The 23,643-nt window shown below is 51.6% G+C and overlaps 1 protein-coding gene and 1 long non-coding RNA gene across 3 annotated transcripts in view; one reads left to right on the top strand and one right to left on the bottom strand.

The window, feature by feature from the left end:
* Positions 1-52: 52 nt before the first annotated feature.
* Positions 53-23,070, bottom strand: IL12RB2 (interleukin 12 receptor subunit beta 2). 2 transcript variants are annotated; one of them, XM_055815773.1, is made up of 16 exons: positions 22,655-23,070; positions 19,276-19,341; positions 18,031-18,357; positions 17,242-17,356; positions 15,463-15,638; positions 15,121-15,260; positions 14,306-14,459; positions 11,521-11,600; positions 8,103-8,319; positions 6,651-6,851; positions 5,245-5,346; positions 5,010-5,165; positions 4,065-4,202; positions 2,742-2,829; positions 2,025-2,124; positions 53-1,711 (listed from the first exon to the last, which is right to left on the bottom strand). In XM_055815773.1, exons 2-16 carry the CDS (start codon positions 19,331-19,333, stop codon positions 1,247-1,249), a joined length of 2,517 nt encoding a protein of 838 aa, XP_055671748.1. In that variant the 5' UTR covers positions 19,334-19,341; positions 22,655-23,070; the 3' UTR covers positions 53-1,246. The 2 variants fall into 2 exon arrangements, with proteins under 2 accessions (XP_055671748.1, XP_055671749.1); XM_055815774.1 differs by having other exon boundaries at positions 1,517-1,673.
* LOC114014113 (uncharacterized) overlaps positions 9,476-23,643 on the top strand; it is a 26,501-nt gene continuing 12,333 nt past the window's right edge. The window contains exons 1-10 of the long non-coding RNA XR_008749081.1: positions 9,476-10,131; positions 10,883-10,985; positions 11,533-11,618; positions 12,178-12,333; positions 13,929-14,444; positions 15,115-16,941; positions 18,620-18,787; positions 20,333-20,459; positions 21,463-21,766; positions 23,066-23,208. This is a non-coding gene — a long non-coding RNA (uncharacterized LOC114014113). The remainder of the gene's footprint in view (positions 10,132-10,882; positions 10,986-11,532; positions 11,619-12,177; positions 12,334-13,928; positions 14,445-15,114; positions 16,942-18,619; positions 18,788-20,332; positions 20,460-21,462; positions 21,767-23,065; positions 23,209-23,643) is intronic.

The raw sequence follows: 23,643 nt of genomic DNA, 5'->3' as shown, positions 1-23,643 counted from the left end.
AGTTTTGCTTTTCACATGAAGCGAAAGGCTGTGGGGAAAGCCATGGCCTTGAGGTAGAGCCATGTGATGCAGGTGCATCTCGCTGCGGTGTGAGGAGACCTTTGCAGGGCGGCTGTGGGCTGGTTCCTCGCCACGTTGGACCGTGGCTGTTCATGGAGGTGCTCTGAGGTGGTGGTGGTATCACAGGAGGGGTTCGTCACCAGCTTGTGCAACTGCCCAACAGCTTGTGTAGCCGCGGATGGAAAGCAGCCACTCGATCCTGGGGAGGAGGAGGAGGATGCTCCAGGTAAGGTCAGGTCTGGACTACCTCAGCAGCAGTGCTTTGGCTTTATTTTTCAAGACACCTTATTCTGTGTAGAGCTGCAGCGTTAGCACTTGAGCTTGACCAGAGAAAACAACAGGAAACAAAGAGCAGGTTTCCAACATTTTATTTATATATACACACATCTAGTAAACAAAGTCATTAAATGTGTAACACTTACTTCAAACCTGTAATTAGAATATTTCAATAAATGCTTTAAATTCATTCCACCAGCCCATCTGCACACGTGCCTGCCTGTTGCTTTTATTTCTGGAGCCGGTTTCTCTGTGGCCGCCCTGAGCCACGAGGGCAGGCGGGGGGCTGAGCTGCCGGCCCCGCTCCGGCCGTGTTCCCGCTGCCCACGCGGGCTGTAGCACCGGTGCTGCGGGGAACACGGTGACTCGGTGCCAGTGCTGGGGCTGCGGTGGGGAATGCTGCTGGAGGGCATGAGGCTTAGCACGGGTGGCTGCGGATGCTGTGTGTGGCATCGCTGACCTGCTGCGTGCAGCGGGAGGAGCGAGGGCTGGGGTGCTGAGTGCCGGCCCCGGTGCAGCTCCTCGCTCTTCCCACGTGAGCGGCGGCTGGGGTGGTGTTGAGCACGGCCCCGGTGCCTGGGGGGGGGCCCAAGCCAGGCTGAGCTGCTGGTGCTCAGGCAGTGGGGCAGGGGCCTGAGGCAGCCAACCGGAGTAATTAACAAAGCTCTCCAGAAGGCAGGTCGCGCAGTCCTGCGCTCACCGCTGCCTGGCCTCGGTTCCCCCCAGCGCGCGGTGCGGGGAGCCGCTGTGCGGTACAGCGAGGCGTGACGGGCAGTGCTGGAAACGGTCCTGAGCTGGGGGTCTTGTCAGTTAAATGTTACCAAGTGCAAGTTACTGGGCTGGCTCTGCTGACACACACCGAGTAGGAAAGTGCCAAAAAATTGGGCCGGGCGTACATCACCCTGACCACCTATCTTGTGAACGAGCTGCAGCTTATTTTCACCGTAGCCAAAGTCACGTTCCCTTCATAGGAAGCTATGGGTGTCAAAAAAGTTGTTGGGAAGACGGGGAGTGGGTCGCACTCGAGTTCAGGGAGGTCTTTGGTAGTGCCTGTGACTGGGGGGAGGTACGCAGCATCCGTGTTGGCGACGGGGTTGGCGATGTACTCTGGACCGGTCTCTGTGTGCTCCATCGCCTCCACCACAATCCTCTTGTAGAGGTCAGGAAGCTGCTGCTCATAAACCTCCCCGTCCGCCGTGCTGGGGAGAGGCTGGTATTCTGTCTCCTGCCCCGAGCCGCTGCCCCCGGTGCTGCCCAAGAGGAGCTTGTCCCGGTGCCCAGGCTTCGTGAAGGCTTCCTCTACTTGAGTTATTTCAGGCTCTTCAAAGCCGCTGGCGCTGTGCAGGGGCAGGCTGCAGGGCAAGCCCAGCTCGCCCTCGGGGTGGGCATGCGTGGCAGGGATAATTAATTGTGTGATGGGTATCCCGTGACCTCCCGCCCCCCGCATAAGCATCCCTCCGCACGGCAGCTAATGCCGCTACAAATGCAAGCTCTCTGTGTTCTCATGTTTAATTTGCCCGATACATCCTACTGTCGAGCATGACGTGAGAGCTTATCCACTATCAGAAATAGCTGGATTTGCTTCATGAAGAGATTTGCATGGCTCTGATTGCTTTTTTTTTTGCTTTTTTTTTTTTCCCCCTGAAGGTGGTGGGATTTGAAGAAAAACAAGAAAAAGTACAATTTACCTTTGTAGACACGTAGTTCTTAGCCCATGTAGCGTTAGCTGGGTCTGGAATGGCTTTGCTCTGCCACTGCGGCATAAGTGTGGAGAGGAGCGAGTGTAACCTGCAAATTGAATAAGTGCAATTAAGTGTGAATTCTGATACCTGCAGCGCAACCTGGGACGTGCTCTTTGTCCATGTGATCGCCAGGTTTAATCATGAACCTGCCCTAGCAGGGACCTACGGAGGCGGCACCGGGTGGCTGACGGGGCAGTGCAGCTCTTGAGTGGAGGGAGGTGCTGCCCAGCATCCTCCTCCTGCCAGATGTGTGCCAGATGTCTGCCTGCGATCACTAGCACAACCTCTATGTATCCAGAGCTTGCTGGCTATGGCCGTGAGCCCCAGCCCTGGAAAATCTGGCTGCGAACATGTGTGTGTTGCTCTAAAATAAACCAGTTTTTAATCCCAAGGTGTAACTCTACTCCCGGGTCAATGGCCAATGATTGTACCCCTTCAGTTTTGTTTCAGCAGAAGCAGACCTTGAGCTCTAGGTTAAAAATTCACAATATGTATGAAATAAAGCTATATTTTACGCTTGACGGGTGTTCTTCTTGTCATTTATGTAGTCCAGAACCTTTATTCAGAGCAATCCTCACTGTTCCCCAAGCTGCCCTGAAAGGACACGACCATCCCTTCTAATAACAATTCCGTGTTTTATTGGAAGGTAACGGATCCACTCACGCTTTTCTTGCCGGAGGTACAGAACAAATGCAGGCTGAGAAGATGAAGATGCCGCAGGTAAGCACAACAGTCAGCCAGCCCCCAGCACCTGAAACACAGAGCGCCCATCATTCATCTTTATTTAAAAAAATAAAAGATTTAAATACACTAGCTCAAGTCAGGCAACAGTCATGGCCTGACTAGCGTTTGCACCCAGAAAACATACCAACTTTTTTTGGTTCAAAACCAGGAATCTGGGTGGACTGCTGGGGACAACAGTACTTTGTGATGTGGAGATGTCTAACCACGTCTCCTGAGATACGCAGCTCATGATCCAGAGCACGCAAGTGCCAGTGTCTTTCCCGGTACTCAATTAAGTATCGATGAGGATGTGCGCTCGGGGTGCTGCGTGCAGTGGGGGGTGAGGTAGGAAAGATCTTGCAAAACCCATCACGTTTAATCAGCTGTCAGTGGCTGACTGCCTCTCAGTGGACACCTTGGCTTTGCTGTGCTTGCACTACCTGCTTGAAATGCAGCTGTCATAAATCCAGCTTTTAGACCAGAAACTTTTTTTAACTTGTCTGGATTGCTTTAATTTCCTCTCCAGCCCACTTTCCTGGATTTCTCCCGCAGTCCCACGCTGCTGAGACAAATTTCCTAACGTACACGGCTGAAGTTTTTGCTGGGGAGGAAATGCAGCACAGCAAACTTTCTGATGCTACCTCAGCATAAATTTTATCAACCCCTTTCTCAGGGTTTAGTGATGGTTTTCCTTGATCTGGGCTCAAAGCAAATTTGATCTAAGCAATCCCATCTTCCAGGGCAGAAACTCCAACTGCTGCCACTAGCTGTGGTCAGGAGTCTTTGGGAGAAGGTCTCTAGAAGGGACCGGACCCCACGAGGCGGATGTGCGCGGCGGGAGCCCCGGGATGCCGTGCTCCTTGGGAAGGCTCCCGGACAGCTGCTTCAGTGGCTTGGGGGGAGCCGCCAGCGCGGGGAGATGTGGGGGGCAGCACGGGTACCTGTGCCAGAGCTCAAAGCGCACACATCTGGGCCAGCAGCTGGAGGGGACCAAGCCCTTCCCCCTCCACAGCCAACCCTCCTGCTGGCCTTCAGCCACTGATAAACTGCAGGGCTGATGCCTTGGCACAGAGCTGGGAGCTTGGAGGCAGATTGATGCTCCATTTTAAAGCCAGCTGAAACTAGAAACCTACAGTAATCAAACAACAACCAGGGATCTTTGCTAATTAAAGAGAGGCAGGAAAAGCGTCTCTAGCCTGTGGAAAACAGGGGGCCAAGGGCTAGGAGCTCTCCTAGCCCCACGTCCTGGCAGGGGCTCATTACTTTCCAAGCAGACGAGCTCGCTGTTGCCCCAGGGCCCCTCTCCGGCAGCAGTGGACGCCGTCATGCCGAGGGTGTACAGCTCCCCGGGTTGCAGGTCGGCCAGGTACCACCAGCGCTGCGCAGTCACGTTGGAAATGGCTGCAAGGAAAAGCGGGAGATGCCAATGGAGCACCTAGCACAAATTTTTACTGCATTTAGCTGGGATGAACTGGCTTTCCAGAGCTCAGAGCGTGGGGAGGTATCTGCTCCTTTTAATTAATTTCCTTTTCTATGGTACTGAATCGCTGGAAGGGCGGTGGAAGAGCTGGGGCTGCGGGCAGACCTGTGCTGCCGTGTGAGCTGCGCGCGCCGGCCCCGGCTGCTGTCGCTTGGCGAGTTAGCATTGCAGGCTAAAATGAGGTTTGTATGGTGGAGCTATGAAGCACCTGTTAAACACTGCCACGCAACTTCTGAATCGAGTTAAGGAAAAAAAAAAAAATATTGAGTGGAAGCCTGGGAGTTACGCAGGCAAAGTGGGAGAGGGCTTGGGTGGGAAAAGCAGGTGTGGGAATGGGGCGCGTGCTGCCTGCCCAGCGTGTCTCGCGTGCACAGCGTCTGTTGGTGGAGGCCACCAATATGAAATCTGTTATTTTACCCTGCCAATAATTATAGAGGTTTGCATTGGTTATGACTTGAGAAAATAGTAATAATAAATACATTTAAAAAGCAAGGAGCGATGTGATAAATGCCACGCTCAGAGTAACTTGGAGGGACCTGACTGAAGCTGGAAGCGCTGGGGCAGCAGGGCTGCTGGGGGTGGCAGCAGAGGGGCTGACGGAATCTCGCTGGCAGCCCTCCTGTGAGTCCTTGACTTCACGGAGCTCTCTGAAGGCATCTCCCTCTCGCTCCCCTCTATCCTCCACCCACAGCGCGTCCACAGAGCCTTGGTCTTCACCAGATACCTACTGTAGACATCTGGGGCTGCCTGCCCATCCTTCTTCTGCAGGTAGATGTGGTACCCCGTGATGCAGCCCCTTTGGTGGTGCGCAGGGATGTCCTCCCACGAAACCAAGACGCCGTTTGCCTGCGGTGTTGCGTACATCTGGGGGCCGGCTGATGGTGCTGCAAAATGTAAGACTGACTTTTAAAGCTGCATTTCAGCTAGGTTAAAAGCATCTGGAGGAGTATTACTGCGATTTACCTTCTGCTCTTGAGTATCCCCTAACTGATGCCACTTGTCCAGCTCCATCCCGATAGAGTGCAAAGATGCTGATCTGGTAGCACACATTATTTTTTATGTGCTCTAAATAAAGAAACAAAAAGTGGATGGTTACTGGTTAAAGTATTCACAGCTGTGGCTGAAGTATTTACATAAGCTGCTTAAATCTGAGATTAATCTTTTGATTATTAATGCATCTGTCATAAAGAAGGAAGAAAAATCTTTGTGATCTCCTCATCGCTTGGCAGAGCCCTCCTGTGCATCAAGCAAGTGAAGCTGGTGCTCCTGAAGGGCAAATCCTTTTGTTCCTCTTGAAGCAACAGCCGCTGGCAGACCGGTACCCTCTGAAGGAACCCTTGGGCCCCAGTTTGTGCTGCAGGTAAGGGCAGGAGGTGAACAGTGATCACCCAGCTTATCGCAGGGTTTGGCTATGCCTGAGGTCCCTTAGGAGGCATGAGAAACTCACACCCTGTTTCTTCCCCATGATTTCATGTGAGCATCCTCCTCCGGGCTGCTCCTGCCGGCCCCCGACCAGCAGGAGCTCGTGTTGCTGCTTTCCAGAGCAGAGCACGAAGCCATGGCGTGAGTACGCTGCTTTTGCCAGCTCGTTCGGGAGTGGGGATGTAACTACCTTGGAGGCACAGCTCCGGGACAGAGGGTAGGAAAGACTAACGAGGGGAATACTCGCTGTCACCCTCCACATAACTTCGTACTAGTCGGTGTGCAGAACACTGACACGTAGTGCTGGCTGGGATTAGTAACCAACAATCAGTAGGAAGGAAATCGTCTTTTCTTGAGCCTTTGATCTCTTGTACCTCTAGCTGGCTTGTTTCAGTCTGGAGGGACTGGGGTTTTTTAGAGACGTTTTACTAATCCTGATACAAACCTCAGCTGCAGAGCTCAGCCCAGAGTGGCTGCAGATTATTTTTTTTTCCTTCTATATCGAAAGCTTTAAAAGCTGTCATTTCTTATGCTGAATTGATAACAATTAGAATTGGACTTGTTCTTTAAAAGGCTGTCAAAATAAAATGGTGCCTCTGTGGTGACGCAAGTCGAGGTGGACTTAAAAGAAACACTATGTCTGCGTGGCTGGGTTCGGACAAAATGGCCTTTATTGTTTATAGAAACTATTTATGTATGTTAGCCAGTGCAGGTGTTAGACCCTGATAGGTTTTTGTGTCCTCCTTCTTGCTTGCTATTTGCTGTTGCTGTAGGTGCCCGTATGCTGCGGTTCTAAGCTCCGATTCTTCACACCCTGTTTACATACCTGACAATTTGTGGCTGTCTTAAAGGTACACGGCTAAGTCTTTGAGGTCAACTAACTTATCTGCAGACCCGCTGCAGACCTCAACATGCCTCAGGCGTGTCCTACCCAGAGTGGCAGTTACCTGCTATCCGTGCGGACCGGTTGGCTGCTGGAAGCTTCACCCAGGCTGGGGGGGGCTCCAGGCGCCAGCTCCTCTGCGCGGCCGCCCACTCCACCACGTACCCGCTGATGGATGCGGTCGATTTGATGGGCGGCTCCCAGCTGACGAGGATGCTGCTATTTCCCATGGCTACGGCAGTCACCTTCTGAGGAGGAGGTAGATCTTACGGGGAGAAAGAGCAACCAAACAAAAAACACACCGTCAGCACAAACGTGCCTTAACCTTGGGCGGGCTCGGTAAGTTTGATACGTGTTTTTTACTGTGTCTCATCTAGTTCAGCACCCTGTGAAGTACAAAAATAAACTGCAATTGAAAGAAAAGGTCTTTATGCAAGGGTGACCTCTATGACGACAGGAATAGAGCCACATTCTTGTATTGTCCCATGGTGCAGCGGTTTGAGCATCCCCAGCGCTGCTTGTTTGTACCGTCCCCAAACCCTGAGAAGATGCTGTCATGAGACATAACTAAGTCCTTGCTCCCGTGATAGAGCCACAAACATGCAGCATCTCCGTGACACCAAAGCTACTGCTTTCACAGCCAGGTTACTTTATCCTGCAGGAGAAAGTGTTGGGGAAGTCGTCAATGTTTTATCCCTAGTATAAACCCAGCACTTTTCTGAACAGTTTCTCTGACGAATACAGTTGAACTGAGCCCACAAAGCAGTTCTTGTCCTACTTGCCTCCAAATGATCAGATACCAGCGATATTTCTGCACTAATCCTATCTCTGCTTAACAAAGGTCTCCTGTGCCCAATGCACCCTGCGAGCTGAGGAGCCGTGCATCCACCCCTGGAGGAGGAAAGCATCCTGCCAGTGTTCCGTGCCGCACTGGGAAAAGGTGAGGCAACAGCTTTGCTGCTGCTTTACTGATGTTACACCAGGACAAGTACAAACAGCAAAATGCTTCTTTAAATGAACAACCTGAGGCTGTGAGGCTCTGTTGTGCCTGGTACTGGCACAGGAAATTTGGGGTTGGGTGAGCTCAGGGAACACTTGTTAATTTTGCTGTGTGGCTACAGCAGAGTGCAATTTCACAGGAGATAAAACTTGTGTGATTTCCCCTTACCATCACCTTCTCTTCAGTCCCGCTACCTCCCTCATGCAAGAGAAAAAAAACGACCCTTTTTTTGTGTGGTTAATTTTCTGCTGTGTCAGGTGCCTGGGTGGCTGATGGTGTGGCTTACCTGTGTTGGCGGGAGGGGCCGAGGTATAATTACAGCAGTATTAACGCAGGGCAACCTGCGTCATGAAACTGCCCCCCGACCACATCACAAACTGAGTCCACGGATCCCCGAGGATTCCTTGAGATGGGAATGAGCGCACGGCAGAGGGACCTGCACGCTGCCGTGGTGCATGGTGCAAAGCAGAGCACTGGTGGCATTACCAGTGGTCCAGACCCAGCAGAAGCCCTTACCCTGGGTGCCCGGCTCGGTCATGATGGATGCCGGGGGGGACCTGCCCCTCGAGTTCTCGGCGGTGACGGTTATCTTGTAGCCCACCCTCGGCGTGACTCTGGCGTAGCTGGTTTGGGTGGTATGGTGTGCTTCTGCCGCCAGGTTCTGCTGGCCCAGGGCTTCAAAGGTCACTGTGTACTGCAGGATTCTTCCTCTCGCCTCTGCCTTGCCCAAAGCCTGCGAGGAAAATGCATTTGTTACCCTCTCCTGACAAGCAAAGGCTGCAGAAAGGTGCCGGGGTGCCGTGCCGGGGTGCTGCAGCAGGCTGCCCACGGAGGTTCAGACCTGCTCCTGCAGGATGCTGCTGTTGGCTGTTTGTGAACCGAGTATTTCACCTGCTTTTAAACAAACCTATGGCCACAAAAGGGGTCTTTGTGCCATACCATAAGCCCTCCTGAGCGAGGCTTTGGCAAGCTGGCACTCATGGGGACTGCAGTTCGCCCACCTGTGCAGGGCAGGGGGGAGGTTTTCCCCCAGCCCCCTGCCTGGCAGCGGCTGGTGGCTGTGGAGCATCACCCTAACCCAGATGCTGAAGCCGCCCCATTTAAGTGAGGAGCTCTGAGAGAAAGGTAATTTTTTCTCTTCCTTTTCTGCTCTTAATAGTGGAGAGGTTATGTGCAGCAGTGGTGCCACATGCTGGGCTGCAGCACACCCCGGCTGATGTTCTTTGGTAACCGATTATCAGGTGCTACGTCCTTCTAAAAGCTGAAGGAAGCAAGCAGTGCTACAGAGGTTGCTCGCTTGCTTGTGGAGACTGCTTTCTTCTGTAATACTTTTTTTTTTTTTTAATAATTTAATATCTGTTGGCCCGCAGTACAAATCTTGCATCGCCCTCGCAGTACCAACCTAAGCATACATGTTTGTAAGTAAACATGTGCTCTTATTGTTACACAAATAATGCTTTTTCCAAAGAAAGCTAGTGTCCTTGCTGCGCAACTGCCCCTTTCCACCACGATTTTGCACATTTGTGTAAAACCTGTACCACGTAACAGCCTGTCGTGATTTTTCCCTTTGATTTTGCTGCTGTACAGCCTGCAGCCTGTACTCCGTTCCCAAGCCTTATCCCAGCTCTGCCACTGCTCCACCTTTGACAGTGCGTGGCCCCTAGCCGCGTGAAATGGGTTAACTCATTTGGTATGAATTGGTGTAACCTGTTCATCTGAATGGTAGGGCCATGAGCACGCATTTACCTGAGAGTCTCTCTTCAGGCTGCATATCTTTTTATTTCCTATTTATTATTCCTGTTTAATTCCAGTTTAGTAAAGCTCTTCTGCTGCGAGCCGCTGACTTCCCAAGCAGCAGTGTAGCTGGGGGCAGTGAAACACGCAGCATTCTCCTTCCTGGGGTCTGAATGCAAGCCGTGCTTTTCACAAGGTGTGGAAAAAAAGAGTATGAACTGCACAGCTGGATTTGCGAAAATGAGCCGGTTTTTATTCTGGGGGGGAAATCTGGATTTCTACTGAAAGCTATGACAAATAATTATTTAAATTTAATCACTCGGAATAGACATCTCTGCAGAGTTGCTCCGTGCTGTCCTTTGTGACACCTCCGGCTGGTTTTTCCACGCCGGGTGTTTGCAGTTGTGCTCTCAGTTTCAGTTTCCTGCGGTTCCTATGCAGCAAGTTCATTTTGTTTGGCTGCTTTTTGCCATCAGAAAACAAAAACAGGAAGAGAGAAAAACCACTTTCAAAAATAGGAAAATGTTTGCACCGTGACAATGGCTTTGGCAGTGGCTCAGGACCAATGCAGCACTGGAACTGCTCCGCAAGCCTGCTAAAATTATACTGGTGATCTTTTCCTTGGGACTTGTGTGAAAATAGGAGAACATATATTGACGGGACATGGTGCTGAGGCCGAGTCTTTTGCTTTGTAGCTGTGGTGAGTGCTATAAGAGCAATGTATTGGACCTGTTTTATGAACGGTGCTGCAGGAAGCCTGCTTTGACACATAGTCCCGCCAGCTCGCTGCCACAAGGGACGCCTCCGAGAGGTACGTGTCTTCAAGCCGCAAGGGCTGGAGTCACATAATGACAGGAGAATTCTGCTTTCCCTTATGGCATGGTGCTTGGGGGGATGGGGAGGAGGTATGACAGTAATTGGAATGTTATCTAGAGATTGCAAACTGGAAGTCAAAAATAATTCATGCTTTTAAAAAAAAATATATATATCTTACCGGTGGTGAAATAAAGCCACCACAGCAAAATGCCCCACAATCTGTAAATTCCTCTTGGATGTGGCTTTGAGATTTGGGCTGGTAATGCTGGAGAAACTCAGCACTGGTGACAGGGCTTGGTTTCACTGGGAGCACCAGTATAGCAGACCTGGCGTAAGCCTTTCCCCTGAGCTGGGTGGTGGTGTATGGTAGTGTGGGATTTTTACCCTATAGCTGGGTTTTAATCTGAATTCTTTCTGAAGTTTCCCTGGTTGGGGTCTCAGCCCTCCGCTCGCAGGAGGCTCTGCTTGGCAGACACCAGCCACCGGCTTTTTTCAACTCTGCGTTTGTCCCATTTCGGATCTGCAGCTTGGTTATCAGCAAAGCCTTTCGCATGCAGGTCACCCGGCACCTGCTTCACACCTGCAGAGAAAACCAGCATCTTCCTGCTGCAGCTGCACGGCAAGAGCCCCAGCCAGCCGTGCCGGGGGTGCCCACGGGGCCCTCAGCCTACATCCAGCTCAGGGGTTTTGCGAGTATGGTCACCTTAAAGGGCTATAGCAATAAGTTGCCTCTTTTGCTTCCCCAGTTCTTCATTGCTTTGTTCTTCGTGTAAGCAGAACAGAGCTCTGAAGGAAGCTCATATCCAGAAGCAGAGATGCAAAGAACGTGGGACATGGCGTGTGGGGAAGGTGGGACATGGTGTGTGGGGAAGGTGGGACATGGTGTCCTCCTGCCCTCCCAGACCTTCTGTCCTGGCCGTGTGTGGCCAACGCAGCAAACAACGGCAAGGCGGAGGACAAGGAGAGGGAGGTATTAATTAGAAAACAAATTAGGAAGTGTGTAAGGCTGTTACCTGTCCCCTTAGCTATACGGTGAGGGTCACAGGGTGCCTTGTGGAAAGGGGGAGGGAATGTGTGTCTTCCGTAGGTGGTAACTGAGCTGTGGTACCTCCACTGATGCCATGGGCTGGGAACGCTTCGCATTTCCAGCATGACAGAAAATTTGGGGAACTGGAAAAGGGAAATTGCAGGTGGAAAAGAGTTGCTGAACCTCCCAGGGGAGGCAAGTTGGGCAGTGGAGCTGGTCCGTGCCCCTGTCACAGGGGGCTGGCAAGAACCCTGTGCTCTCCTTGGGTTCAGTCCTACCCTGCGAACGCGTAAGGCGGGGTTCCCCCGCTAACCCTGCTGATCATTCCTGCCTCCGCTTAGCTTGCGCTGAGCTTACCTTCCAAAACAGAGAGATGTTCTGCTGCTGGGAGTCCATGTCCTGCTGCCGGTACCAGACGTCTAGGATCCCGGTTGGCACTGGCACAGGAGGAGAAGGTGAGCAGCATTAATGGCTGTGCTTTGAGGCAAAACACAACACTGAGTAGGCAAAGGAGGTAAAAACCCCCAGACAATTACAATTTTGGATTTAAAATGCCCCTGAAATGATGCAACATGTAACAGCCCGTTGGTGCCGTGGCAGCTGGAGCTGGTGCTCATGAAGAGAACAAGCCATAAACCCGAGAGAGGTTTTTTCTCTGCTTTACCCTTTTTTTTCCCCTGAAATTTCTTTTAAATTTTAAATTTCAAATTTTAAATTAAATTCTTTTAAATAAAGTCCTTTTTGCAGGACTTTACCCTGCCCGGCTGTTCGGGACGGCTCCCGAGGAAGCCTGCACACCCAGGTGACAGGAGCAGCTCTTCCCTGCGCCCGAAAGCTGAGGCCAGTTGGGGTCCTGGGGGCTGGCTACATCAGCCCTAAAACAGGCAGCCTCAGGTGGGGGGGTTTGTGGGGTCTGTGAGGTCTGGCTGCCTGGCTCTAGGCAATAAGTGTCTCCAACAGCTGGTCAGGTGGGACCTCCTCAGGGGTGCCTTAAACCCCCCGTTCTTCCCACAGGTCTCCTTGTGGTCGCAGGGTGACTGGGAGCCCTTGGTGTTTCGGATGAACCTTCCAGACTAAAGCCAAAGCAAAGTCCCGGCTGCAGAAACCGGTAGATGTGCCTCAGCAGTTCAGAATCGGGGGCGCGCCTACAGAAAGGCAACGTGCCAAAAGGTAACAAGGCTGGGTCCCTCAGGGTCCCTCGGGGTCCCTGGCCAGCATGAACTCATCAGACTCGAGCAGTCATTGTTGCTAACAACCTGAGCAGCGGGCAGCTGTTGCACAGCCCAGTTAGAGCGGGGCTGCCGGCTGTCTGCTCTGTTCAAAGGCAGACGAACCCCCCAGTGCCAGCAGTGTTAGGAGCAATTTCTCTTGTATTAAGTGCAAACAGCGACTGGTGCAGAAAGAATAAGCAGGACCGACAGAAGAAATAAACCCAGAGCACACTCGCCGTGAAAGAGGGAGGAAGGGGCAAGCTCAAACCTGGGGGGGGGGGGGCGGAAATGGGATTGCACCTGTCAGAGTCCAGCCTGGATTTTGTATTTCATTTCATGTGTGAGCTGCATGAATTAGCGGAGGGGGAGAAAAAATGCTCACTTTAAACAGTGCTTGCATAAAGCAAGTTTTGTGGTTGGTGACGCTTAGAGAAACAGAATTTTATATATATAAAAATTAGAATTTTCTAATATAAAATTAGAAAAAAAATTCCCCTCATCGAGAAGGCATACTCCTGAGGCTGCAAAAGGCCAGGCTCATGTGTAGGACTTCAGCTCCCTCAAGGACGGGCAGCTGCGGGGTGCCAGGGCTTCCTGCCGCCCACCTGCCCTTGCTGTCACCCAGCCTGGGGACAGACAACGCTCCCCCACTCGCTAAAGATTCTTGGTTTGTACCACCGGCTGGGTAGAGGGGTAATGGCCACAAATGCCGTGGCAAGCCCAGGGTGCATCGAGAAGGGCGAGAAAACTGTTGAGAGGAAAGTGGGGGAGGGAGGGAAAATTTCACACCTTTTGCATCAATCAGTGCTCCTTACAGAAACTGGTGCTGCCAGCAGTGGTGAACAGCATGAGTAACAGTGGCGCTCGCCTGAAAAGCTGAGAGTAATTGACAAAAAAAGAGCAATGAAAGCTAAATAGGAGATGAAAGGAGAGGATGCCAAAGCAGCTGATGCATCCTTGCTGAAACACAAACTTCTGAGAAGCTTTCTCCTCTTGCAAGAACTGAAAGTCCCGTGGCACGCGCGTTTGTGCGGCTCCAGGGGCAGGCAGGGGTGTGAGTGGGCAGCCAGCCCAGGGCAGCCGGCATTGCAACTGGTGGGGCTGGTGGCGCTGGTGTCCCTGGAGCCTGTCGGGCTCTCCTCTGGGGCAGAAACGCCCTTTCCTCACCGGATTCCTGGTGGGATCTCTCCCGAAGGCCAGGTTCTGCTCCGCCGAAGCCACGGGGGTCCCCAGTGACTCCATGGCGTGGTGGAGGGCTCACCTGGGCAGGCTCCAGGTGAAATAACTTCTCCACTTGGGAAAAGATGAGTTGGCAGAATTCAGCCCACTGGCCCCTGCAGAACTGAGAGCGCCCAGGCAGTTTCCCAGCCGATTCACCCAGCTCCTCCGCGAGCGGCCGAGCAAGCTCCGGGTGCCCCAGCATGCCGCCCAAGCTGGGGGGTGTTAGCACCAGCGGGAGACAGAGCAGTCACCCAGGCTTAGCTATGGGCTTGTTGCGGGAATTCAGTGAAACGCTCAGGTATGAGCCAATACGAAGTATTTTTCTTTCCCCAGTGAAGCTGCACAATCTGCCACTCCCAGGCATGCCGCGATGCAGCAGGACACTACGGCTCTGGGAAAATCCCTCCAACCTTCCGCAATGTCAAATAAACACATCCTCCGGACCTCCTCGGTGCGCTCTTGCAATTCCTGTTTTGCAAGAAACCTGAACGGCTCCTTTTTTTTTTTTTTTTTTTTTTTTTTTTTTGTTCATTAGAAAAGCAATTCCCTTACAGAAATTACTTCCCTTTTGGCTCTGGATCTGGACCTATAGAGCCTCTGCAAACCAGCCAGCAAAACCCCAGCAGTGTTTGGGCTGCATTAGCTAAATTTTCCACTTGTAGGCAAATATTAGACTTGGGCTTAGTGGAGGAGATGCCGTCTGGTGTTACCTGCTTCGGGAGTCCACGTCTGGTACGTGCGCCAGTTGCTCCACAGTCCTCGCTTGGGGTGAATTTTACAGCTGACCTGAAACTCGTAGGCTGTGTGAGGCTCCAGACCGTGAAGACTGCATTTTTCACTTAAACTGCAGTTTAAGCTTTCAACCTTTAATGAAGATAAAGGACACATAACGTTAAACTCACAAGGAACTAGAGGTTGAGGCTGAATTACCAATGCCCGAAGGAAGCCCAGCCAGCCAAAACACGTCTTCAAAAATCAGCGGGGAAACCCCTGACCGGAGGCAACCTGAACAGCTCAAAGAATGAAGCAATGAATCATCGGGCTTGCAGCTCTTCATCTGAAAAAATCCCTCATTTAATTATGTGAAGATAACAAATTTTCATGCGTCTTACTCAAATTTAAGCAAAACTTTTACCACTCAAAATAAAAGCAGAGGCTTCCCACCGACACGGGGGTGGGCGCCGATGCGGGGCAATGGCACGCCAGTAGCCACCAGCGGCGGGCAGCGCTGACTGTGTTCCAGGAAAGCGGTGGGTCGGACATAACCTCTGATTCTTTGGTCCATCACACGGACGCTGGACATGCGGGGAAATACTCATGCACGTGCTTTTTTACAGGATCAGCGTTTTACCTTTGTTCAGTTTTAGACCAACGATCACTTTTGACCAGTAGGCAGTAGTTTTTCTTACATATGGTGTTAAAGAGCAGAGAAAGGTAAATTTGGGCAAATTTGATTTTAGTAAGAAATAATGATATTAAAGCAACCTCCAAGGATCGTAACCTCCTTTGTTCCAACGAGGATTACCATGCTCCAAGTGTGCCTGGTAAGCGGACGGTATCTCAGCCTGCAGTGCCGTGCTTGTGCTTCACCGTGCCAAAAGAAGGTGCAGTTGGTCACAGAAGAATTTTCAAATTCCACAAGAAAGTTGGGAGGATGTGGTTTCACTAGCAGCAAAAACAGAAAGAAGCAAAGAGCGCTCAGATATGCAGCGTGGTGCGGAATGGGAGGTTACGTGGAAAACAGAATTACTGGTTTAGACTGGATGGATGCTTTTTCTGAGTGGTTTAAATAAGAAAGCGCTCAACATGTTTTCAGGTCTGTCTAAAGGGCCAGGGCTAACTGAAAGGCAGCAAGTAACGCGTTTACCTATGTCTATTAACATGAACACCAGCGGCTGTGAAAAAGCACTTCCCAGCTCATTGGAGGCAGCAACCACAACAGTGTAAGTACAGTCAAAATTCAACTTGCTGAGAGCCAGCGAGCCAAACTTCTTATTGAGACTTTTTTCTGAAACACATAAGACATCCGTCCCATTTGATAGCCTGGAACAGAAGGAAAAATGCTTGGTTAATATCTCACCTACGCCAAGACAGCTCAGCCCGGGCTGGGGCTGGCGTGCCGTGGGGCTGGCGTGCCGTGGGGCTGGCGTGCCGTGGGGCTGAGGTGCCCAGCAGCATGTTGGCTGCCGAGGGAGGACCACGGCGCTGAACACCGGGTAGGACACCTGCCCCTGGACAGGTCTGTCCGCTCAAGGACGGTGGTGACGGTAAATACTCCTCCAGCTAAATCAGGTTTTGGGTTTAACTGCAGAAAAGGAAATACTTCTGGATTTCCCCTGAGCTGCAAGTATGTGCGCAGGTTCCTTTTGATGGTATAGTGGCTACCTAATATTTCTATATGAGTGAGCGTAGGTGTCGGTACACAGAATCTGGGGGGGGATGATGGATTTTGGTTGCTTTTCTTGGTTGTTTTTTACATGTTAGTGGTTAAAAATACAATTTATCTGTAGTCTAATGGTCAGGGTGCATGGCTTCAAACACAACTTCTAATTCTCAATCTGTCATTCAACCATTGCCTTGGGTAACTCATTTAGCTTCTCTCTGTATTTCCTTCCACCTGAACCAGAGACATTTGTATTACATTGCTTCAGGCTGACTTTTTGTATTTTTTAATATATTTAATAATTCACTAGCCAGCACTGCTCGCTCTCTCTGTCACAACAATTACAGGACTCCATACCTGCATTTCTCTGCTCTTCTGCATGTTACCCATCTATTCTCCTTCTGCTTAAAGAGCAGCAACAGGTTTCTACAAGCTAGTAAGAAAGTTACTGCTACTTTGGCCGACAGAAGCAGGTGAAGAAGCAGCAGGTGAAGAAGACCGAACCTTGCAGGCCAAGGAAGTGGTCGACATGCAGCACCTTGGGAACAACCGGGGGTGAGTTCAGCCTACCCTGCGTCTTGCAAAGAGCAACACTAATTCATTCTACCCAGAAATTTGCTTGAATAGAGGTTTGTAATAAGGTTCCTTCTCTGCACAGTGAGTCCCAAAGGTCTCCTAAGGTGCCTTGACAGGCTCTGCCTTGCTCCTTCCCCACAGACTGCCGCAGGAGTCACCACAATCTATTTCAGCGAAGGCCCAGCAAAACCAGAGCAAACAAAAATACAGGTTGGATCTAAAACAGGAAGCAAAAATAACACATTTCCAAGCAAAGTCCCTCTCTGCCTCCTCAGCTAAACTCCAAGACAGTGAGCAGCTCTGCTGGCAGAGTTTCTGGTGCAGGCACTGCCAACCATGAAGGAGCCCCGCCACAGGAAAGCAGTAGGTTGGAGCAGCCGTTTCCAGGTGACTCCCCTGGCTACCCTTCGCTTTCCAAAAGGGAGCCGTGCCTCGGCAGTCCCTGCTCACCCGCTGAACCCCGGCGGAGCCCACCCACCGCGATGCGGCACACGTGGATGCGGGTGGAACAGGGGCTTCAGCTGCTCCTGCGGCTTCTGCCATCATGGCAGCCTTGGGCTGACTTGGGAACCAATGCTTTCACATGCTTTGATAAGGGTACAGCTTCAATAAATGACGTAAAAATAAAAAAAACCCTCGAAGATATGAGTATAGGTATTGCAGAACCTATGTCCCTGCGTTACTCACTGTACCACGTATGTAGTGTTGATGTAGGTGAGCCTGCCTTTATCCCAGGTGCAGGTGGGATGGCCGTCTGTCCCGTACTGGATACACGACACATTTCTTGGCTCATCTGGAGGATCTTAAACAGATATTCTTATCAGAGTCTTCCTTAAAGATGTTGATAGGAGACATCTTAAGAAACCGTAATTTTATGTTGATTCCCCCCCTCCAGGAGCTGATGGACAAGTAAGTGCAAAATATTCAGGCCGATAATTTTCATACGGGAAAACAGTGGGGTCTGTGATCTCTGCAGCCTGCTGAGGCTTCTGATGCTTAAGTGAAACCCCAGTGGCTTTACTAAGGGTGTCAGATGAATGCAGGCTCTCCAGACCGGGCACCACAAGCTTTGCTTGAAGCAATTAACCATTATTATAATTTTCTAAAAAAGAAAAGCAAAGCAAAGCAAAGCAGCACTGATACAGCAGATGACTGCTGCAGCAGTATCAGCCCATGAGGCTGGAAGAAAATCTAAAATGTCCTTAGAATTTTTCTTGCAAGTCCTGGAGAGACTGGTGGGTGTCAGGGGTAGGACAGGAGGGAGTATGATATTGGCTCTGAGCAGGCAGCTTTATTTAGCATCTCTCCGTTTATGAGTAATGCAGTTGCAGAGCTCCAGCTGGAATATTTGAAACACAAAGCTGCTAAATGACAGCACCTTTTCTGGAAAAGACCACCCACTGCTGGTTTCTAACACCTGTCTCAGAGGTACCACAGGAAATGTTTAAGAACAAGGAATTATTAAATTCTCCTTACTTCCAGATTCGATATCGATGCCACAAATGAGTTTTTTCTTGTATTCACAAACTATTTTGCATGTAAACATGTGTTTGCCGTATGTATGGACTGGAAACCTGGTGCTTACTGAACTGCTGTAATTGCGAATCAGCTCAGAGCCGTTAAAGAAAATGGCTATCCTGCACTGCTCAGGGTATGGCAGGGGCCTCAGCTGGCACACGAGCGTGATGCTGGTTCCAGGCTGGACGTGAGGAGCAGTGTTAGCAGTCATGGTCCCCTTGTCACATATTTCTGCAGCGCCGACGGGAAGTTTGCCAGCAGTCACGTTGCCTTTACTGCACGCTTCTGCAACGGGATGGGAAAACAAGCCTTTAATGCAAATACATTGCTTAGCTCGTACGGCGTGCTGCGCTCCAGGGGGCCTCCCCATGTTTATAATGCAAGAATTGCAGGGTGCCGCTGTGCCCAGCCTCACCAGCCTGTTTACTGGGGTTAGAAACCACGGGCTAGCTGCCAGGTGTACAGAAAAGCACAACGCCAGGCAAAAGCTATCTGAATTCTTTTTTTTTCCATCATGGTTTAAGGAGATGTCTGTGTTTCGGTCCAGCAGTGGCAGGCCTGTCTCTACGGAAGAGAGCAGTGAGGTTCCCTTGGACCTGCAGAGACCTCGCCCTGTGCGGTGTCGTCTGTTCGAGGTGGCCCGGGATGATTCCACGCACGGGACACCAGGGCAGGCTGTGGGGCGCCCAGGCTGTGGGCACACCAGTGGCAGAAGGTAAGGGAAAATGCTGGAACACTGCTCCTCCTTGCTTGGGAGCCTGCCAGTCTCGGTGGAAGCTATCTGTAGGGATGTTTTCTCCTGTCCCCAGCAGCTCTACCTTGAACTAAACGAGGTAACCTCCCTGCGTAACTTATTAGCAGCTCTGCTAGATGCTAAATGCGCAAAGGAAACAGGCTTGCGGTGCTAATTATGCACGACCAGCTAACCAGCTCTGCTAATTATGCATGACCAGCTAAGCAGCTCCACTGCTTCAGCTGAGAGCGCGGCTGCAGCCTGCCCGTGCAGCCGGCAGCAGCAGGGGTCAGGGGCTTCTTACAGAAATTACAGCATAAACCTCACCGAGCACCACATTTTGTTCCCTCCAATAAGGAAGATGTTTACGAGTATACCACGCAAAAGTGGGGGAAAAAACCCAACCCTTGATTAGCCTGAGCAATTCTTTTAAGTGATAATTGTTACATAGGAAAAAAAAATAATCTTACCTGCTGTGAAGTGCACCAACAACCAAATTGCTGCGGGCACAATCCATGCAAGTAGCATTTTGCTCCCTATAGAGAAATACCATACAGAGAATACCATTTACCAGTTCCCCGAAAGTGGGAAAATAATTTACAGATGTTTGTATTTTACTATTTTACAACTTCAGAAAATCCAAAATGCTTATTTCACTCCTAGCATTGCCAAGCTGTGACTCCCAAGGCCCTATGTGAAGCGGGAGGGAGCTGATTTTGGGCTGGTTCTCCCCAGAGCGAGGGCAGCGGCAGAGTTATGGGTACGTTAAAGCTCTGTGCTTTAAAACCAGGAAACTCTGTGCTTCAGAAAAAGAAGTATTTGACCCCTTCCCTCCCAAAGCCCCGCTGCAAGCACAGAACCAAAAATCTTCCTCTGGAGGCACCAGAACAAACCGTTAGCACCCCGTGTGCTACCTGTCCCCATGACACAGAGCCCCCACAGTACCCCCCGCCCCACTCCAGCCCCCCCCGAACCCCGCAGCCTCCTCTGGCTGGGGCAGCACGGTTCTGTGCCCCACCAGGACCCCCGTGCAGCTTCGGCAGCTCCGCGCTCAGCCTCTGCACGGGTGACCCTGCCCCCATGGGAACCGGTCGCAGCTCAGATGGCAAACACAGTCTCAAGATTCCCAGACCTGAGCACTGCACGTACAAATTTGGGTCGGACCTGGGGAAGCAGCAACCCGGCAATCTCCTCCGGCTGCTTCCCAAAAGGCCAGCCCTCCCCTCCCCCCCCCCCCCCCCCCCCGGCCCCCGCAGCTTGCTCAGGACTGCTCCGCTCCCCACGGCAGGCAACGCAAACCAAACAGCTTCGGAAATGTTTTAAACTCCACAGGATTGCTCAAAAATTTGTTTGAATGCAAACCTACGCCATGTCTAGACTTACTCGATCAAATCCACACTCCGAAGTTACAAACACAAATGCTTCGCAAAAATCATTCGCGCCCAGCCTGAACCAAGTCTCAGTATTTTCCCGTGCATTTTGAAACGGGCATTAACAACTATTTGCTTTTTTACCCTTCCCCTGCAGAACTACAGGAGCAGCAAGACTATTACCAGCTGCTTCGGCAGCGCACACACCAAGGAGCCCTTTCCATAACACCTGAGCTGCCACAGGGATGCAGCTACTTTGATAACTTGGTGCCATCTTGATAAAGGTAAATAAACTTTATATCCTGACTGCTTTTCCTGCCATCCTGGCTGAAGGGGCGCTTCCATGGGGATGCATTGCACACTATAGTCTTTGCCACATGTATGTCAATATATTAAAAAAAAGTTATTTCAGGTTTTTTTCTACATAATGAGATGGGATCCATTCCATGGTGTTTAAGCAAGTGAACCGATATCTGAGGTGAATTTGAAATGCATAAGATTTGCCAAAATGCATATCAGCACTTTGTTTATTTAAATGCAGATGTTCTTCAAAATTAAATGTTAAGCCTTGCCGCAGTGCCTCAGCTTTACACAGACACTTCACACGGTTCCTTCCGTAGGTGATTACTAACTGCGAGGATGAGCAATCACAGCACCAAAGTTCTTCAAGTAAATGCTCTGCCTTCCAATAAACTGAAATTGCCCAGTAACCGTGTAAACATCCTTCAGACAGCTTGCTTTCTGACAGCAAAACTGTACCCAAAATACTTGAGTCAACAGACAAAAATAGTCTAACTTCAAATAATTTTAATCACTGGTTTACTTAGGTAAGTGCTAGACGATTTACAAGGCATCATATGAGTGCAGCAGAGCATGTAAACTGAGATCAGAGTTAAATATGAGAAAAGAATGAGAAATAACCTTCAGCTTAGAGCAAATATATGGGCGGGGGGAGGAATTAAGAAGAAAAAATTATGCAGATTCCACATCAATGAGGGAAAACAGAGTTGGTGTGCATAGGTTACAGAAAATATGATGGCCATTGTCCTGGTAAGTACAAAGCAGAGGAAGTACCTCAGGTGTCCAAAGCACCAGATGGTGCCTGTTCATGCATACTTACCTCTCCGAAATAGCAGTTACGCTTTTTTTACCTGTGGATTCACCATAATCACATCGGCTGCTTACAGCAGTCGACTCGAGTTCTTTAACAAAATCGCTTGCAAACCGCAAAAGCTCTGTATTTTGCTTTTAACCAACTTTTTATACCCTTGCCCCCACTCTCCCCAGAAAAGCTCCATGCAAAGCAAGAGTCTGTTCTCAGAGTCTTATCACGGAACCTGCGGGAGCAACCGCGCACCGCTGGGAAGAGGAGGAACGTTTCTCACCGGGATATTTCACCCAGAAAAATACGGTATTTGTGCCCAAACTGTGCTGTTGCTTATGTGTCCCTAGTAACACTAACTGCATTTTTAGGTAAACTTTGCACCATGGGTGGCTGGCTGCCACCGGCCCAGCATGGACAGCAGCACTCACAGCCTTGGTGCCATCCTGCCTGAGGTCAGTGCCTTTCACCAGAGCTACCAAGCACGAGGTATTTAGTAAGACCTGACTGCATGAAGGAACGGGGCAGTGTTATTGCTAGAGAACAGCCCTTTGACACTGTGCTGCCTTAGGTGGCTCTGTCCCAGGGTGCAGTGAGCATCCCGGGGTGGCCAGCATCCCGAGGACAGGAGCATCGCGGGGTGGCCAGCACCCTGTGACAAGGACCATCCTGGAGCTGGGAGCATCCCGGGGCAGGGAGCAACCTGAGGCAAGGACCATCCTGAGGCAGCAAGCATCTCAGGGTGGCCAACATCCTGAGGGAGGGTGCATCCTGGGGTGGCCAGCATCCTGAGGGAGGGACCATCCCGAAGCAGGGAGCACCCCGAGGCAAGGACCATCCTGGAGCAAGGATAATCCCGAGGCAGCAAACCCCTCAGCGTGGCCAGCATCCCGAGGCGACCGGCATCCCGGGGCAGCCAGGTCCTGGAGCACCCACCCGCGGGCAGCTGCGCTCCCCAGCACCCCGCTGACCTTCTCCCCGCCGCGCCAGCACCCCGGGAACCGCTCCTCAGCACCTCGCACCCCCGGGGGGCGTGTGCGCGTGTGTGGGCACCGACCCCCACCCTCGACAGGCGACCCCACCCCCCCCCCGCCCCGTTACTCACCGCTGCCCGCGGCCGCGGGAGGCAGCCGGCACCTCGGGCTGTGCGCGGCCCGGCGGGGGGGCCCTGCGGGGGGCGGCGGGGCCGGACCCCCGGGCGGGGCAGGGACCCCCGGGCGGGGCAGGGACCCCCGGCGGCGGCGATGGCCGCCAGGCGCGGGCGCCGCTCCCCGCGCAGCGCTGGGGCTGGGGGCAGCGCAGTCAGACCGAAACCAGCGCCGCCCCCCCGGGGGCAGCGGGGCTGACCCCGACCACCCCCCCATCGCCCCTTCTCACCTGCTCCTCCGCCTCCCGTTGGCGCACACCCGCCGGTCTCGGCGCCCCAAGCCCCAGCCGTGCCCGGGGAGGTGTCACACAAGGGACCGTGTCACTGTCACTGCTCTTTGGATGTGGGTGACACGCTCGGTTTGTCCCGGCAGCACCTCCCCGCTGTGATTAACTGCGCCGAGCTGGGAACTGCAGAGGGGTTTGGGGGCAGCGGGCGGGCAGGGGAGGCACAGAGCTTGCACCCCCCGAGCCTGGGGGTGCCCCTGGACGTGCCCCCCCGCTGCCTGCCAGGAGCCGGCAGGGGCGAGCGGGGTGAGCCTCTGCCTGCGGAGCCATGCAGGTCAACGGTTTCTTCTTGAGCACTTTATCTATTTCCCCTCCGTCTCCTTCTAGTCCATGCTACGTTTTCACTTTTCACAGTACTGCTGCCCAGTGCAGGCTCGAGTTATGCTCTGCAAAACCAGAACTGGCGTGATTTCAAACCAGAACGCCTTTAGGAGTTCGTCTGGAAGCTCATCTCACGGTGCTGACGAGGCCTGCTCCATCCCTTCCCCTCGCTGCAGGTATTTACTTCTCCTTTTTGGAAAACCCATGGCAGCAGCCGTTACACGACGTGCTCAGCCGGCGCTGAGGGAACTGAGCGGTGCTTTACTTGTCCATGATATGTTTAAAGCAAGATGCCCGGCAGGTGGTCCAAGCAATCAGAGTTTTGTGTCGTGGTGACAAGAAGCTAAGCTGAAAATCACCTATCAATTGCCTTCCATAGGATGCAGTTGCTTTCCTTTTTACTTTTTCCTTGTTCCTTTTTCTTTTTCCACTTCTTCACTTTTACCTTTTTTTACTTTTTCCTTTCTTTTTTTCTTTTTCCTCTATCTTTTTATCTTTTTTCTTTTTACTTTTTTCTCTTTTTTTCCCTTCTTTTTCTCCCCCCCCCCCCCCCTTTTTATCTTACCTTTTCTTTTTGCTTAATTTAACACCAAACTGCTTTTTCATAAGAT

The sequence above is a fragment of the Falco peregrinus genome, chromosome 10, assembly GCF_023634155.1.
Source record: "Falco peregrinus isolate bFalPer1 chromosome 10, bFalPer1.pri, whole genome shotgun sequence".
NCBI lineage: Eukaryota > Metazoa > Chordata > Aves > Falconiformes > Falconidae > Falco > Falco peregrinus.
Note: the sequence above shows the minus strand (reverse complement) of the source record. Positions and strands in the feature narration are given on the sequence as shown.

Bases quoted from the DNA above. Each gene is read 5' to 3' on its own strand.
- IL12RB2 (XM_055815773.1), bottom strand. From the start codon at position 19,333: ATGCTACTTGCATGGATTGTGCCCGCAGCAATTTGGTTGTTGGTGCAC. The intron at 8,320-11,520 runs GTAAGCTCAGCG...TTTTCCTCGCAG, and splicing joins ACATCTCTCTGTTTTGGAAG to GCTTTGGGCAAGGCAGAGGC. The intron at 5,347-6,650 runs GTAACTGCCACT...TTCTTTATTTAG, and splicing joins CCGGTCCGCACGGATAGCAG to AGCACATAAAAAATAATGTG.